Genomic DNA, 18,512 nt, shown 5'->3' with positions numbered 1-18,512 from the left:
TGTGCAAATTGATATGCAGTCATGGGTGATTATTTTTTTACCCGATGTTGACAGTCTCACTGTCTGCTGGATGAAGCTGTTACTAAGTCTAGTAGTGTGGGATGATAGGCTTCTGTATCTCCTTCCAGAACAAGTCAAGTCATTTTTATTTGTATAGCCCTTAATCACAAAGAGTCTCAAAGGGCTTCACAGGATTATGCAGACTATTATTACAACATCCCCTGATCTGGAACCAACATGAGGGCAAGGAAAAACTCAAAAAACCTCAACATGAGGAAAATTAAAAAACCTTGAAGGGACCGCACATGAGGTATCCCCCTTCCAGGAATACCAGACAGCAGAGGATGTTGCAATCGCAAATAATACAGAGATATTGTCCACGAAAAGTTTAGGTTATTCATATGCTATAGAGTAGAAGTGAGTTTTAAGCATAGATTCAAACATTTTCACTGAGGTTGCAGATCGGATCTCAGGGGGAAGGGCATTCCACAGTACCGGTGCCCGGATGGAGAACGCTCTCGAACCAGCGGAACACCTCTTGGCTCTTGGGATCACCAGAAGAACGGCGCTCTCAGAACGAAGGGAACATAGGGGGGAAATCAGATCTGAAAGATATGAGTGGGAAAGTCCATGTATGATATATAATCAATCGACAGTGTGTGTGATTTGTATAATACTAAGAGAACCTTGAAATCACATCTTAGGCTAACAGGGAGCCAATGCAGGTTAGCCAAAATCGGGGTGATGTGATCGGACTTTTTTGTGTCCAGAATGGGTTGTGTCGTTTGCAATCGAGATGGTCCTGTGGCTGAGGCTGGTGGTGTGGATGTTTTGCAGGGAGAAGAGTGATACCCCTAGTGTCCCTAGTTTACTATGTTTGCACTTCACAGTGTGGCATAAGATGTTTTTCGGCCCCTTGTTACAGTATCTTCCTACCTTAAGACATCAGAAACAAATTCTTTCATATCCACAAAATGTAAATTGTGTGGCGTTACTGCATGAGTGTGTTTCACGTGCCTTTCATGTCTCTAAAATTCCTGTCTCATTGTGGTGACTTTGAATATGTTGAGTTTAAATTGTTATGAATTAATTTTTTTTTCTTTGTACACTTTTTGTAAAAATTTTAATTTATGTTTTTCATAGTTTACGTTTAAGTGATAATTTTGCTTCATTTTTCCTCTTTCTTAAATGACTCTCTCTGAGAGAGATTTTACGTCCGCGCTCAACCCAACTGATGTGTTGGGAGTCATTAGCTGACCAAGTATTCTGGTTTCCTCCTGCATTCCAAAAAACACACATGTCAGGTTAATTGGCCAGTCCAAATTCTCCCAAGTTGTGAATGAGCGAGTGAGTTGTCTGTCCCTGTGTGCCCTGCGACTGGCTTGCAACCAGGGTGTCCCCTGCCCACTGCTCGATGAGCGCTGGGATGGGCTCCAGCACCCCTGCGACCCTACTAAGGATAAGCGGTGCACACAATGGATTGATATATTATAAATTATCAGATGATTATGATACTAAATTATTATTTTCTTGGTAATAAAACAGTGTTGCAACCCTCAAGGTCAGGCGACACAGCTTAATCTGTAAAGTGTATGATTAGAAGTACAAAGTGTTGAATATCATTGTCTGATAAATCCCATTCTTCTTCTGTACGTGTGTGTTTGTGTGTAATCTGTTAGAAATAAATGAGTAAAACTGGGCATAGTGTAGTAATAGTGTTTCTGCTAACCACAAATTCTACTGTGAAATTCACAGTTGGGAAGTGACAGTCCTGAACACTGTTGAAAGATCCCAAATCACTTTAAAGGTGGTGTGTATCATTTAAAATATTAAGGCTGCAATCCTGACTTCAAACCAGGAGATAGTAGCAGAGCAACACGTATTTTGTGTGCGTTTCTTAAACATGCTAAAATAAACTCTTCTTTTTCATCTTTTTGAAGGTTGGTTCCGTCCCGAACAGGCCTGATAAAAGTAAAATAAAACCACTGTATAACATACTCTCACTGTAATACACCAGTGCCTTCACAGATTCCGCTGCTATGCCGCAAGTGACACTAGCTGAGCCAAAGAAGAGGCTAAGGCGAGGGGGCTGGAGCGATGCTAGGAATCAAATGGACTGAATCGTTTCAAGGCAGTGGATTATTTCCGATACAGCGTCGTCCATATTTTTGTTTTGTTCAAGTAAAATTTTTTTGTCTTGCGTTTTTCTGCTTGTTAAGCCTATCCAGTCATTTATTAAGGAAAAGTGCAATAACCTTTGGGTGTGCTTAAGCAGCCCCAAAAACGACCTGGTTACGCCCATGCTCAGTGCTACTTATTGGTTTGAAATGTGCTTCAAAATAATCAACAGACATGGTCTTGAAATTAAAAAGTTGCAAGGTGGAGTGGTTTTCTCGTCTTGTGTTTTTCTTGTTATACAATTTACAATTGCATACTGACGAATGACAAAGATCACGTGGCACGCCACATCTCGCGATAGTATTGGCGGTAGTCTGTTTCTATGGCAACGGGCAACACTAGCGGCTCCAACTTGGAACCCGGGCCTTTAACTGAGGCTCGTTAACATTATTTTTCTTTTCGAACAAAGACCGAATTGTAGATGATTGACTCAAATGGACGAGGAAGATGTGTCGTCGGACGTGGAAACCGGAGAAGAAAACCAGGACGAGGACGAGGAAGCCATCGAGGTAAAATCATCTGGCGATTGTCACGTTACAAAGTAACCATATCCCTTTAACTGCATTATTTGTTACTAGTTGTTTTGGAAGCAACCGACTTAATTATAGCGAGTTTCACCAGTATTATAAACGACAATTGTAGCAAATGAGAGGAAAGTTGCGTTGCTGCTCATAAACTTAAAGCAACAGTGTGGCAGGTTTAGTGACTCCTAGTGGTACAAAAACTTTTCATTTGGTAATGTATACTGTATACTGTATACTACTTGTGTATATATATATATATATATATATATATATATATATATATATATATATATATATACATACATACATACAGTAAGACCTCGGTTATCGCGGTTAATGGGGACCAAAACCACCCGCGATAAGTGAAAATACGCGAAGTAGCGGCGCACTTTCAAAAAAAAATTTTTTTTAAATTATTATTTTTTTAGACCCGGTTAATGGGGAACAAAACCACCCACAAAAAGTGAAAATCTGCAAAGTAGCGAAGACCCTTCAAAAAAAAGGAAAAAAAAAATCTCATCTCATCTCATTATCTGCACCGCTTATCCTTATTAGGGTCGCGGGGGGCTGGAGCCCATCCCAGCCATCTCCGGGCAGTGGGCAGGGGACACCCTGAACTGGTTGCCAGCCATTCGCAGCTGCAAATCACATTAGTTCTCGCAGCTAGCTCCGTTCTTCATCGACGCAAGAGCCGAGTGATCCACCGCTAAGAGTCGTACAGCTGGGCGATTTTACGTCCGCCCGGGACGATCGGAGACACATTCACGACAGGGTTTTTACTTGCGCGCACCGCGGGTGCCGTTCGGTCGCTCGAGCGAGCGAGCCCCTAACCCGCGGCGTGGGTACTTTCAGGCACGATACGCACGACACCGACACAGTTACGGGGGTCCCGCGCACGTCCGCCGCCTTTTGCCCGCTGCGCGCGGACGGCCACCTGTCGTCGCGCCGCACTACTGGGGTCGTCAAACGAGCGGGCTCCGCCGAACTCGCTCCGTCGCGCGGCCCGATCTCTTTGATTTCGTTGGCAGCTCGCCCTGTAAACTGCCAACAAACCCCGCCTTCCGGTCACATGTCAAAAGCCAAAACTAACCCTACCCCATACCAGCAGGTGGCACTGTTGGACTCATCATTGCAGGACACTTACCAAAACTATACACATTTCAGCAGGAATTTCAATAAAACAAAGGTTATTATTACACCCGTTACATACACCCCCCTGAAATTCTGCTAAATATGGGAGTTCTTCACTAAACAGAAAAAAATCACATGCAAAAGTGCAAATACTGATGAAAAAAAGGACACAAAAACTGGTACAGTATTACAAGGAACAAACTGAAGTGCATGTCAGTTCTAAAACTCTCCCAAAAAGGAGTGTGAAAAGCATGGAGGTGATCAAACTCCCAACCAAGCACAAACTCAAAGATGCCTGTTACATCTCTGAAACATAAAACATTGTTCTTGTAGTTTCAAGTACTCACATAGGCACAATTCTTGTTTCTTGCTCAAGCTTTGTTACTCAAACTGAAAGTGCACCTCTAAAGAACCTAAACAAGGAACTAGCAGATATTGCGGACACAGAATTGTCACCTACCAACTGATCATTCATCTGACAAATAAGACGACTGGGAGGCCTGATGACCACAACGGTTAGGTTGAGCACAAATAACCTGAGCTTGAGGGTCTGGGACAGTCAAGTCTAAACAGTCAGTATTAGGAGCGCCTGTCTCATACGGGTCAGTACTAGGGGAGACAATGTCCGAGGGGTCAGTGTTCAATGGGGTCCCGTCTGGGAGGACAGTGTCTGGACGGCCCATACCCAAAAGCATCATGTTTCCAGAGCACCATGGTGGGCTTTCCGCATCTTCACTTGCAGTATGATCAACATCTTGTTTGGGGATGTGCTGACTTCCTTGACTAGATGTATCGGCTGTGAGAGATTCAGACTGGGCATCAGATCTGCTTTCGAGTGAGTTATCCTCCACCTCTGAATGAACTTGCTCTTCACCTGACTGTATCACCCAGTTTACTGTACGGACATCACTGTCTTCGACCGCGTCAGGTACATCAGGGCATACATCACTTCCGTGCATAGCAGCGTCACACCGTGAGTGTTCAGATTCGCTGGCCAGATCTCCCTCATAGGGCAAGAATCTAACAGAGAGCAGCAAATTCCTGTGAACTACCTTCTCTTTGCCCGTCAGGCAGTCCTTGACTCTAGACATTGAGATCAGGCTTGACTGATATGACTTCATATGGGGTTGACTCCTACTTATCTGCAACCTTGCGTTTCCCTGGGACACCTCTGTTGGCGATCAACACCCGGTCTCCCACGACGAGGGGTGATCCTTTGGCCCTCTGGTTGTACGGCTTGGCATGGCGAGTCTGTTCTCTGAGAGTATTCCTCCGTACAATCTGAGCAGCTTCATGTAGATCCTTCTTCAGATGGGTTACAAAGTCAGAGTAGCTGACAACAGCATCATTGGTACTAGCATGTTGAAACATGACATCGACAGGGAGACGAGGGATCCTCCCAAACACTAGGTAGAATGGTGCAAATCCTGTTGCCTTATGCTCTGTGCAGTTGTAGCAGAAGGTGAGCCACTTTGCTTTGGGCTGAGGGGGAAGGGTTCTGATCATATCTCCCAATGTTTGGTTAAATCGTTCTGCGATACCATTTCCCATGGGGTGGAACAGAGTCGTATGGGATTTCTGCAACCCAGCCATCTCTAGAAGCTCTTTGATCAGTTTGCTCTCACAATTGGCTCCCTGATCAGAGTGGATACGCCGAGGGAAACCATAGACAAGAAAGAAATCCTGCCACAGACAGCGAGCAACTTGTTTGGCGGTTTGATTCCTACAAGGGAAGGCGTGCGCCATCTTGGAGAAATGATCAGTTACGACCAGGACATCTACAGACCTGTTCTCTTGCTCAGCAGTCCAAAAGTCTATACAGACCAACTCCATAGGCTCAGAGGTCACTATGTTCTTGAGTGGTGCACGGTTGTGTGGTTCCGGTGTTTTCCCTACTATAAAACGCTGACAGGATTTAACATAGTTCACAACATCACGTTCCATGCCATTCCAGAAGAATCACCAGAGACAAAGTACGGTTCTGGCCTTGGTGACCTGCTGAGTCATGGAAACCGTGGAGGACTTTCTGTTTCAATGAGTCAGGCACCACAAACTGGAAGATCTTCTTGGCCATGCGAGGATCTTTCCTTATTTTGTAGAGCATGCCATTCTGTATGGTGAGTCTGCTCCAATGCTTCAGTAGTGTCATCACACTAGGCGACTCGACAGCTCTCTTACGCTTGGTAGGTCTCTTGTGTCTATGCACAAAGTACATGGTTCTGCTTATTGTGTTGTCGTGTTCATGTAGACCAACAAGCTGACTCTGTGGGAGTGCCGTTGACTGATCTTCCTTCTTCAGAAGATTGAAGTTACCATCCGTTCCCATCACTTGACCCACGCCACCAGTGGACTGAGCACTGAGGACAGCAGCAACTTCTTCTGATGTCACAGAACCGTTCGTGCCTGGTGGAACTGCCCTTTTCGCTGACTCATCTGATGTCTCAGCACTCTCGTCAAAAACAGCGTGAGAATTGTTGGATACTCTGAACACCTCTTGCACAGTACTGTTGTTCACCCCGTTGACCTGGTCCAACAGCGAGGTATAGGGCTCGGTAACAAGGCGATGACCCACACATGACCGTACATATGGCTCACGGCTCAGAGCGTCGGCTACGATGTTTTTTGGGCCAGGAATGTACTTCAGGTCAAAATTGTATGCAGCTAGCTTTGCTACCCACCGCTGTTCACACGCGGTGTCTTGGTTTGGTCAAAATGTATGTCAGCGGGTTATTGTCGGTCCACGTGATGAAGTGTCTTTCTTTCAACCAATGGCTGAATTTATCACATACCGCCCATTTCAAGGCAAGAAATTCGAGCGGGTGTGCAGGGTAGTTGAGCTGGGAGCGAGAGAGCGTTTTACTTGCATAGGCGACTGGTCTGGCTACTTTTCCACCAGGTGGCAGCTGTGACAGGACTGCTCCAATCCCATCGAAGGATGCGTCGACAGCCAGAATGAACTGCGCATCAAAATCTGGGTGGGCCAGAGTGACACTTGTCATGAGGTCGTGTTTCAGTGTTTCAAATGCGTTCTGGCATGCATCGGACCAATCAGCAGGCATCAGCTTCACTTGACCTTTCCTCACTAGTTTGCGGCCTCTCTTGCGCTTATGCTGGGCACCAGATTCAGATGTGAGCCTGAACAGAGGTTTTGCCTTCGCAGAACATGCTTCAATGAAGCTTTGGTAATACATCACCATGCCTAGAAAAGATCTGATTTTACTAGGGCACGGCCTCTTACCGTCCGACTCCATTAGGTCAGCAACTTGTAGGTCATTTATTGCTCTCACCTTCTCGGGGTCAGTCTGAATTCCATCCTCACTGATGACATGCCCAAGAAATTTCACAGTCCGTCTGAAGAAAAAACACTTTTTGGGTGCGAGCTTGAGGTTGTGTTCCTTGAGGCGAGTAAACACCATCTGCAGTCGTTGGAGTGCAACTTCTTCTGTAGGGGCAGACACCATCAGACCGTCGAGGTAACACAATAGGCTCATGAAATTTTGATCAAGAGATCGCAGTTTGAATCCCGGCTCCTGTGTGTTACATGTCGAAATGTCCTTGGGTAAGACACTGAACCCCTAATACCCCCAATAAGCAGGTTAGCGACTTATATGGCTGCACGGCCGCTATTGGGAAATGTGAAGCACAATGTAAAGCGCTTTGGGAAATCTTGACTTGAAAAGCGCTATATAAATGCAGATCATTTCATTTCATCATCACCGAATATCGACATCATCATCCTCATAAATGTTGCTGGGCTGTTGCAAAGTCCCTAAGGGAGCCGGTTGTACTCGTGAAGCCCGAAGGGTGATGAGAATGCCGTGTACTTTTTGTCATCAGGGTGCAAGGGGACATTGTAGTAGCCTGACGTAAGGTCCATCGTGGAGAAAAAGGCATTTCCCCCAAGTGTGGCCAAAGCATCAGCTTGATGCGGTAGTGGGTAGACATCCTTTATGGTTCTCGTATTAAGCCTTCTAAAATCAGTACATACTCTGAGTTCTGCATTCCACTTCCATATGAGAACAAGCGCAGATGCATTGTCGCTAGTCAACTTCTGAATAAATTCTTTCTCTTCCATCTCGTTCAGAGTCGTCCTCAGTTTTTCATACTGACGTGGTGGTATACTTCTGTAAGGTAGACGGAACGGCTTATCATCAACAAGGTAGATACGATGTACAAACTCTTTGGCCTCTCCACAGTCCATCTTATGTCGAGAAAAGATTGACTCGAATTGTTCGATGATATGAAGGAGCTTGTCTTTACACTGCAGCGAAACCTCGCATGACTTCAGGTCAATGTCTTGCAGTCCCAGAGCTTCCAATGTACGCATCATGTCCTCTTCTGACCTGGGTTGGACCTCTTTGCTCTGTACACTCTGCATGTTGCACTAGACCTCCTCTGCACTGGGCAGGTCTTCCGCTGCGATACAAGGAGACACATCTGCAATTTTTCTGTTTCTTCTCAGCACCACAACTCTGTCCGTAGGATTAAAGATTTTAACAGGCACCCATCCATCTCCCCAGAGTGGAGTAACAACTCGTCCGACAAGGACTTGTCTGGGCCCAGCATTAGATTGGGTTGGCTCACCGACCACTGTGCTGCCCGCTGACATCCTGGCTGACTCAGGTAACTTGCCCCAAATAAGGTACTCGGTCCGTGGATTCAGCGTCATGCAACTCTTGATTTTCACTGTCCCAACCTTACCTGGAATGCAATCACCTCTCCATCCCTCTGTGTTAGAAAACATTGACAGGAATTGACTGTGGTTATCAGACAGACCATTGTCAGGAGTGGAAACTAATCTTTAATAGCCGTCAGTGCTCTTCAATTGAGTTAAAATATGTTTGATGGCATTGCTGCCAAGGATCATCTGTTCTGTCTGGCCTGGCACAACCATTACTGACATTATCATTTTGCATCCGTAAACGGTGACGTGAATGTCGTACATGTCTCTGGGAGAAACTTGGTGTCCACCGCAGCCTACAATTACGTAGTTATCGGCCGTGTAACTCATCATGTCAGGGAATTGCTGCAGCAGGGACTTGGCAGTTGCCTCACTTACTGTACAAGCCATCGACCCGCTGTCTAACAGCACTCTGAAAGTGGGGCCATCTTGCACAAGTACAGGTGTGTAAAACAGTTCGTCAGTCTCCGCTATTCTCTGAAACCCCTGAAAGATCAGCTTCTTCGATGGAGGTATCGTGTTTCTGTATAACTCATAGATGGATTGATTATCTTGCATGTCAGGCATCACATTAGTGGTGGGAGGCATACTCAGTTGATCTGTTCTCCCCTATGCGCAGACCAGTCAGTTTCCCTGAGGCAGTGGGACAGCTTTCTTCACTGGACAGTCACGTTGAGATTGCCCTGGGGCATGGCAGTGAAAGCAAAGCTTTTTTTCTCGGCAATGAGAGAGAGCACTGTGTTCGTCATCTTTGCAAATAACACATGGCTTGTCAGTGAAACCATTAATTCTGTCTCCAGGTCGCCTGGTTGGAGTTCGCCTTCTCTCTTGAAACTGGTTAGAGGCACCAAGTAGCAGAACTTTCTCCAACATACTAATAACGTCTGTTAGAGGGACATACTGTGGGCTCTAAGTCTGAGGTGGCTCGTGCATGAGGGTTGGACCATGGTTCACCTCAGCTTTGTGTACGGCAATTTCCGCCCTATTCGCAGGTTGTTGTGGGGAAGCTGCTTTGTAGCTCTTCTCAGCGTGGTATTCATTCAGCACCTCTAGTACTTCACATGCTGACCACTTATCGATGGTTTTAGATCTGAAAGTGAGTGCCAGTTCTTTGCAGGGGCAGTTCCTAATAATTATGCGAGTTACCTCAATTTCAGGGTTGTCCAATGTTTTGCCCTGCTCTCTCAAGCAGTCAGAGGCAAGGTCAGCTGCTCTGTTTAGTCTCAACCAGTAGTCATAGGGGTCTTCCTGGTCTTTGGGCAAGGTTGAGTGAAAGTCAGCTTAATAGAAGTCACGGGTCACGGCACCAATGTAACCGCGGTGTACCTGTCCCACCAAAGATCCACATTCACGCTGGACTGGATGATGATAGGTTGGTCGTTTTGGTTGTAACATTTCTCAGAATTCACTGTGTGAATATAACTTGTTTTTATATTCCTAAATATAAAAACAATCTTTCACACACACACACACACACATGAAGTAACGGTTCAATAATCAGTCTGATTGCATCTTTTGTACGTTTATCAGTTTTGTACTCTTTTAAATTGAAGTTGCATTTCCGGTGTATTTATCTGTTTCCTGTGTGACTAAATTTAACTAGACACACGGGGGCGCGCAGTGTGGCCGGGAGCCCAGCCGAGGCGAGTGGTGTTTGGGCCATCACCAATGCTAATACATTTTATTTACCTTAATGCTTGTTTTTATTTGTTTAATTCTGCCAACATAGAGTTAATATAAGTTTTAACTTTATCAATTATGAGGTTTTTATTACAGTTTCTGCAAATGAAATGAGTCACAACACGTGATTAGCTTCTCTGCTGGCTTTAAACTCTTTGATCTCGTTGGCAGCTCGCTCTGTAGACTGCCAACAAAACCCCGCTTTCCGGTCGCATGTCAAAAGCCAAAACAAACCCTTACCCCATACCAGCAGGTGGCACTGTTGGACTCCAGTTATTTTGGTGTCCTTTTTCCTCCCCTTTTATCAGCAGGTTCGTCCCTTGGATCAAGACATTATTATCCCAGGTCTGTCTTTGCTGTGCCGGACAGGAAATGGATTACGACACGCGTTCATTAAAGTGGTATTAAAAGACAAGTGAGAAAGACAACTTTCCTGACAGTTGTCGCTTTATTCTTTCGTTAAATTTCAACTTTTGTTCTTGGTAGAAAGCTGAGCGACATGGCCGCCATCAGTAACTACGTCCACCTTCGCTTTATGGATGTGTCCAACAATCGGATTTCTGACCTTTCGCCTTTGGCATCCCTCACTCAGCTTCTTTGGCTCAAGGTAAGGATATTTCCTTGTACAGACCAACAAAAAAATTATGTTTTTGAGAATTCAAAGTCTTAGATCGAGGGTCGGCAACCCGCAGCTCAGGAGCTGCATGCAGCGGCTCTTTAGTGCTGCGGCGTGGCTCCCTGGAACTTTTAAAAAAATACTCACATATTTTAAAAAATGGGAGGGGAAAATATATTTTTGTATAAATATGGTTTCTGAAGGAGGATAAACATGACATGAACAGCTTTTTTAATGCTGTAAAAATGTGTAGAATAAATATTACATTTCAACAAAGAACTGGTACGATTTTAAACTCTTGTGCATCGCTCTTCTGCCTTTCTCTCTACTATCCTGGCGTAGTGTTCAGCCCACGCTCCGCCACTTTTAGAGATGCAGTGTCCCAAACCAGACAGGTGGCTGTTTACCCCTAGGTTAAAAAGAGAAAAATAACTGATGAGAACAGAGGCGTTAATGTTTCTTAGACATAATAATTTGCATTATTGCCAATACAGAAGGACTGCCTGAATGTTTGCTTTGAGGAGAGAAGTTATCAAATAGCAAAAATATGTGGAAAGACATTTCTAGGGAAGGCATGCTACATTTGCCGCTTAGTACCAGTGGGAAGTGAGAAAAAGTGTGATTGCATAAATTACAGGAGCGTGAATAGATTTAAGAAGTGGATTACATCTTTAAACTTTGCTACCAACGGAAGTTATGGTTATGGAGATAATAAAGCATGGAAAACCGTTCATAAATGGTGACAACATGAAGGAGTAATTCATCAACATATTAGAACACTTATTTGCAGAGTTAAAGAACAAAATCAAAATAAGACAGGCAACAACACATTCCTTTCCAAGAAAGTGAAGGAAATGGCCCAAAATAGCAGACAATCACACATCAGCAAACCCAGGAGATTTAACGCTAGCAGGGGATGCTGCTCTGTTTTACTATTGCACTGACTTGTTTTGAATTTGCTCTTACATCAAACTTAAACTTTATTAATTCTTTAATATACTTTAAAGAATTAATAAACGCTGCCTCCCCAACACGCTGCCGCATAGAAGAGGGCACTTGCCACAACTGTCTCATAGAATATTTTCAGGAGCTTTTTGCAGATGTTAAAAGAGGCCAGCCTTCTGAGGAAGTAAAGTCGGCTTTGACCTTTCCTACATAGAGCTTCTGTGTTGGCAGTCCAGTCCAGTTTGTTGTCCAGCTGCACACCCAGGTATTTGTAGGTCTGGACAAATTCTACACCTTCTCCTTTGATGGTTACAGGAACCGGGTGAGTTTTAGTTCTCCTGAAGTCCACCACCATCTCCCTGGTTTTGGTGGTGTTCAGGTGCAGGTGGTTTGCGTCGCTCCATTGGACAAAGTCCTGAATCAGTTTCCTGTACTCCTCCTCCTGCCCACTTCTGATACATCCCACGATCGCAGTGTCATCAGCAAACTTTTGCACGTGGCAGGACTCAGAGTTGTACTGAAAGTCCGATGTATACAGAGTGAATAGGAACGGAGAGAGCACGGTCCCCTGCGGAGATCGTGTGCTGCTAACCACAGAGTCCGATGTACAGCCCCCCTGTTTCACATACTGGGGTCTGCCTGTCAGGTAGTCAGTAATCCATTCTATAAGGTGTGAGCTAACTCCCATCTCTGTCAGTTTCCTACTCAGTAGCAGAGGCTGTATGGTATTGAAGGCACTGGAGAAGTCCAAAAATGTAATCCTCACAGCCCCCTTAGCCCTATCCAGGTGAGAGAGGGATCGGTGTAGCATGTAGACTATAGCATCCTCCAGTCCCACCTTCTCCTGGTAAGCAAATTGCAGAGGGTCGATGGCGTGACGGACCTGTAGCCTCAGGTGGTGCAGCAGCAACTGCTCCATGGTTTTCATCACATGTGATGTCAGGGCGACCGGCCTGAAGTCGTTGAGTTCCTCAGGTCTTGAATTCTTTGGGACTGGGATGATGCAGGATGTTTTCCACGCTTGAAGGACCCTCCCCTGTTCAAGGCTCAGCTTGAAGATGCGCTGTAGAGGGTCTCCCAGCTCCAACGCACAGGCCTTCAGCAGTCGGGGGAATACTCCTTCTGGACCAGCTGCCTTGCTGGTTCGCAGCCTCCTCAGCTCTCCACACACTTGGGCTGCAGTTATCTTGTGTGGGGGGATGTCCTCCGTGCTAGTGTCCAGAGGGGGAGGGACAGCTGCAGTAATCTGGGGTGAGGATGAGTTGGGGTGGTCAAACCTGTTGAAAAAGTTGTTCAACTGGTTGACCCTCCCCACATCTACGTCCACAGCCACACCCTGCTTGGTGCTGAAGCCAGTAATGGTTTTCATCGCTTCCCACACCCCCTTCCTGCTGTTGTTCTGCAGCTTTTTCTCCAACTTCCTCCTGTACTGCTCCTTCCCTTCCCGGAGCTGGACTTTGAGCTGCCTCTGTACTCGTTTTAGTTCCTGCTGATCACCATCTTTAAAGGCCCTCTTTTTTTGGTTCAGAAGGCACTTGATGTCGCTCGTGATCCAGGGCTTGTTGTTGGCATAGCAGCATACAGTTTTTATAGGAACAACATTGTCCATACAGAAGTTAATGTAGTCAGTGGTGCAGTTTGCCACCTCTTCAATGTCCCCACTGCTGGACCCTAGCAGGACATCCCAGTCCGTACGTCCAAAGCAGTCTCTCAGAGCCTGCTCTGCCTCAGTAGACCATTTCCTGAAAGAGGGTTAGGGTTAGGGTTATGACGTTAAACATCCATGCATACTTCAAATGAGTATTCTCGTGGTGCGTTCTCCTCAAAATGCGCTACAAGGAAAATAAACATTAATTTATGAAGGATCATTATGTATTTGTAATCAACTTAGCAATTTCAACAGTAGGCTAACACAGCTGATATAGATACATACAACATATGTTGCCTATATTATAAGGCTTATATAATGCTTTCAATTTTTAACTTTTTTTTTGCGACTCCAGACAAATTGTTTTTTTGTTTTTTTGATCCAATATGGCTCTTTCAACATTTGGGGTTGCCGACCCGCGTCTTAGATGGACAAGAATTACGTAACCTGCTTCCAAGGACAAACCTTCTCCCAGCTAGCTTACCTGCAATGGTTGAGTATGTCTGCCAACCGCCTCATAGAAGTGGAAGGTCTTGTTGGACCAGCTCTGGAGAGTCTCAACCTTTCAGGTCAGTCTCTGATTTCATTTAAGTATTGTTTTTTTTTGTCCCCAAAGCCATTCATGTCTTTGACATTCTCTTGCAGGCAACCGCATTCAGAGATTAAACGGCCTTGAGAGTTGTTTATTTTCTAAACTGGGAACTTTAGAGCTGAGAGGTAACAAATTGACGACGACGAGTGGCATCAACCTTCCCAATCTTCAGCGACTTTATCTGGTAATAAGACAAAAGTTTGCTAAATTGTCTTGTTGTTGACTATTTCTGCTGATAAAGCTGAAAAATAGCTTGCATTCAAGATCAAAAACGAGGACAAAAACACCGTTATTATCTTACTTTGCGGGAAAAGTTTGCATTGTCTTCTTCTACACTGAAACTAGCTTACTTTCACAAACGAAAACTAGGATAGTATCATTATCTTCTACAAAGAAAGCTAGCATTGTTTTCTATGACCGAAACTAGTGTCATTGTCTTCTCTCTGAAAGCATACTCTCTTCTTCTACACTGAAAACGTGTTTATTTTTAAGACCAAAAGCTAGCATAGCCTCATTATCTTCTACACGGAGAGCTAGCTTCAGTTTGGAGAGATTGGGCATTTTTTTTACACTGAAAACTAACTTACTTTGTGACCCCCAAAACTTTTGTGGCTTCATAATCTTCTTCTACATGGAAATCTAGCTTCTGTTTGGAAAGCTTTTACTTTTTAACACCAAAAACTTAAAAAAAAAAAAAAAAAAATAGATAGATAGATACTTTATTCATCCCCGAAGGGAAATTCACATGATTAACTCATTATCTTAAATCAGGGCAGCGTGAAACAAATGTTTCTTTTTGAATTTCTACACCAAAAACTACCCTGATTGTCTTCTTCTGCATATAAGTCAGGACTGTCTTCCTCTTTGCCAAATCAAGCTTTCTTTTGCCCAAAAACTAACATAGTTTCATTATATTCTTCTACAGAGAAAGCTAGCGTTGTTTCTATGCCTCAAAAATGTTTTATTATCATTTTTTTCTTCTACAGAGATATCCAGCATTGTTTCAACACCAACACTTTCATAGTTGCCTTCTTCTGTATTGAAGTTAGCACTCCATGCAAAAATGGGCTTACTTTTTCATCCCCAAAATTAGCATAATTCTATTATCTTCCTCACAGAAAGCTAGCGATGCTTTCTACTCTAAGAACCAGCGTCAATATCTGCTACGTGGAATGTGACTTTCTGCGGACCCTGTACCGGTCTGTTGTAGTAAGAAAGGAGCTGAGCGGAAAGGCATAGCTCTCAATTTAATGGTTAATTCACGTTCCTGTCCTTACATATGGTCATGAAATATGAATCATGACCGGAGGAACAAGATCTCGGATACAAGCGACTGAAATGAGTTTCCTCCGTAGGGTGCCTTGGCGAGCCCTTAGAGATAGGGTGAGAAGCTCTGTCATCTGGGAGGGAGTCGGTTTAGAGCCAGCAGAGGTAGCTTAGGCATGATAAGGACGCCTCCTCGGGATGTCTTCTGGGCATGTCCCTCCGGCAGAAGGCCCTGGGAATGACTCAGGACACGCTGGAGATACTACATATCAGTCTGGCTTGGAAACGCCTTGCGGTCCTGTCTCATGCGCTAGATGAAGTGAATACAGATAGGGAGTTCTGGGCTTCCCTGCTGAGGCTGCTGCCGCCGCGACCAAACCCAGTTAAACAGAAAATGACGGATGGATTGATGGATGGATCATAAATTTTTCGTCCAGTGCGACTTATAGTCAGGAGTGACGTATTGTCTGAAAAGTATTTGATTCTGCGATTGTGTTTTTGTGGATTGTGGTAGGCCCAAAATCTTATCATAAGCCTGGAGGGCATGGAGACGTTAGAAAACCTCACCACTCTTCATCTACGTAACAACAAACTGGCCAACCTGGACGGACTCAGCGCCAACATGAAATGTCTCCAGTACCTCAACATCAGGTAGACCTCGACAAGAAAACCCGAAACAAAAACCACATTCCTCATTCCTCTGTCTTTTACAGAAGTAATGACTTCCTGGATGAGACCAGTCTTCAGGCCCTCGGCCTCCTTTCCAAAACTCTGCGGGTTGTGGTCCTGTCCGAGAACCCGCTAGACGGGACTACGGACTACCGGCCTTACGTCTTAACCCTCATCCCCAACCTGGAACGCCTTGATAAAGAGCCTGTCTCTTTGGAGGAGAGGGCTGAGACGTGGAAGACAATTAAGGTAAAGTATTTTTCGTTTTTTTTCATGTTTTGTTCAGTAAGTCATTGTTTCAATATATTATGTTTTTTTTTTCCACATTTTGTTCTGTTGCATAAAGCTTGTGAGTGCAATATCTTTCATGTCTAATCGTCATGGAGATCTTGCTGTTCTGTCCAGTACGATAATGTTTTCCTACAGCCTCTGACTTTCAAATTCTGTTATTTTAAAATTGGACCATGGAGTGCTTTTACTTTCTTATTTCAGTTGGAAACAATCTTATCATGTGCCTTCTTATTTTCATGTTCCTTTCAGTTGGTTAGTGTTCCAATATATTCCGGTTGTCTTTCTTCCATGTTTTTTTTTTTTTCAGTTAGAGCTAGCTTTTTTTGTTCAGTTAAATATTGTTCTTTTTCCAACACATCTTCAGTCTTCTACTTTCATTTCTTGTTCAGTTAGTTAATGTTCCAACATATCCTGTGTTGCTTTTCTTTCATGCTTATGTTCTGTTGGATTGTTTTGTGTTGTATTATATTCCCTGCGTCATCCTTTCATTTTTTTGCTCATTCCGAACCAGTTGGTTATCCCACCATAGCCTGTGTCTTCTTTCTTTCCTGGTTTAGTCATTTATATCTACTTAGTAATTCAACATGATATAGCAAGGATGCGTAGTCAAGCCTGTGTAAGAGTAGCTTTGATATTATTGAATTCTGAAAATCCTAGTCAACGTTATTTTGTTTGGATCTGTACGCTATACAATATTGATTTTTTTTTTCCCGGAAATAAATCATTTTCTGAAATCTGAATTTGTGTCTACATTTAATCAGATCGGTTTCTCCAGCCACACCAGAACCTGACACTTGTATTGCAACTTGTGGGAAAGTTTGTTCCTTTATTTCTTGTACTGTATTTTGCTTTTGTGATTTCAGGAACTCAAGGAGGAAACAGGCTAGGCCGAGCATTTGCAATGGTTGCTCCACTTCCTGGAAAGGACCAGTTGGGGATTGGTCTCAGTGTAGAGACTTTTTTATTCATACATTGTATGATGCAGGTTACTTCATTTTGGAAATTCCTACTGTGCACTCAATGAGGGTTCGTTGTCACAGTCATTGAATTTCCCATACAATCATGAAGAAGCAATTATGGACTTGTTTCCCTATTGGCAGCTATCCAGCTACATTTTTAAAGAGACAGTACAACGCACAAGTGCAAGACATACAAGAAGTCCGGTTTCTACAGTTACATTATCGAGAAACCAGACCATGAACTTCTCATGTTGCTCAGAGGTTGCTCAAATCGATGGCATAGATAGCCTCCAGGAACCACCTGAGCAACGTTAATGTGATCATTTGAGCTGTAAAGAAATAAAAGATGCATCTATTATATCTGACTCCTATCTTGGTTAATCATTGTTTATATTTATAATGAGCATTAATTGACATTGATGAATAGAATTATTAATCAAATATTACACACTTGTATAAGAAACAGTTTTGTTAGTGTATTATTTTATTTTTTTCCAATTCTATAACCTGTCATTTAAATCAGATCAACATTTCAATGGCCTTGCTTTTGGTTTGGTCTGTTTTAGACTTGAAAAAGTCCAAAAATAGACCCCTGAATTGGGCTGTCTTAAAGCCCCAATGTGTAATATTTAACTACCGGAAGGCATTGTATTGTCTCATACGAGTAGGGCCAGTGATACAGGGCAGAGCATGGCGGCAGATGGCACCAACTTAAATGGCATTCCACAGTGTAAAAGAAATACACATTTCTTGACCTATGAATTTATTTTTTTTAATAAAAATAATACTGGTTTGGTAGTTCGTGTATTTTTGCTTAGTATTCAAATCAATGTTTTATTGTTTTGTTTTTACTGGAATAAAGTTTTTTTAAACCCCCTAGGAAGCACTAAATATTACACACTGCCCATTTGGCTTGTCCAATGTGGTCCAAATTAAACCTTGAAACAGTGGCTTTTGTTTCGAACTGGTCACAAAATGGCATTTAACCCGATGCCCCCGTTATACCTGCGCTATTTAAATTGCCGTCACTCCACGACCGTTGGGCTAAAAAGAAAATTCAAACCGTTCCTGGAAGAGGAGAAGGCAGCCTTTCCAGAAACATAAAAGAAATTTAACTGAATCAAAGTAGTTCTCCAAAACACCAACAAAGTGGCAGCAACTTCCCACATTGGTCTCCCCTAGAAATCCACGTGTGGCAACGGACCAATCACAGGCAAGAAATGACAGACGGGGCATAATGAGTAATGCATTTTGTAAAGCATGTTTTGGGTTATCTGTAACCAACAAAAAGAGAAAACTTGAATCATTTGAAGATGACTATTAGTTTTAATT

At 43.7% G+C, this 18,512-nt stretch overlaps 1 protein-coding gene across 2 annotated transcripts; it reads left to right on the top strand.

The window, feature by feature from the left end:
• The first annotated feature begins 2,492 nt into the window (after positions 1 to 2,492).
• On the top strand, positions 2,493 to 17,538 carry lrrc23 (leucine rich repeat containing 23). 2 transcript variants are annotated; one of them, XM_088332918.1, is made up of 8 exons: positions 2,493 to 2,687; positions 10,506 to 10,609; positions 10,681 to 10,801; positions 13,831 to 13,972; positions 14,049 to 14,179; positions 15,776 to 15,912; positions 15,975 to 16,179; positions 17,085 to 17,538. In XM_088332918.1, the coding sequence occupies exons 1-8, from the start codon at positions 2,613 to 2,615 to the stop codon at positions 17,106 to 17,108; spliced, it is 939 nt and encodes a 312-aa protein (XP_088189044.1). In that variant the 5' UTR covers positions 2,493 to 2,612; the 3' UTR covers positions 17,109 to 17,538. The 2 variants fall into 2 exon arrangements, with proteins under 2 accessions (XP_088189044.1, XP_088189043.1); XM_088332917.1 differs by having other exon boundaries at positions 10,503 to 10,609.
• The last annotated feature ends 974 nt before the right edge of the window (positions 17,539 to 18,512 follow it).

The sequence above is a fragment of the Urocampus carinirostris genome, chromosome 3 (genome assembly GCF_059441175.1).
Source record: "Urocampus carinirostris isolate Australia breed hairy pipefish chromosome 3, RoL_Ucar_1.0, whole genome shotgun sequence".
NCBI classification, from domain to species: Eukaryota; Metazoa; Chordata; class Actinopteri; order Syngnathiformes; family Syngnathidae; genus Urocampus; species Urocampus carinirostris.
The sequence above is the reverse complement of the archived record's forward strand: the minus strand, read 5'-3'. Positions and strand labels throughout refer to the sequence as shown.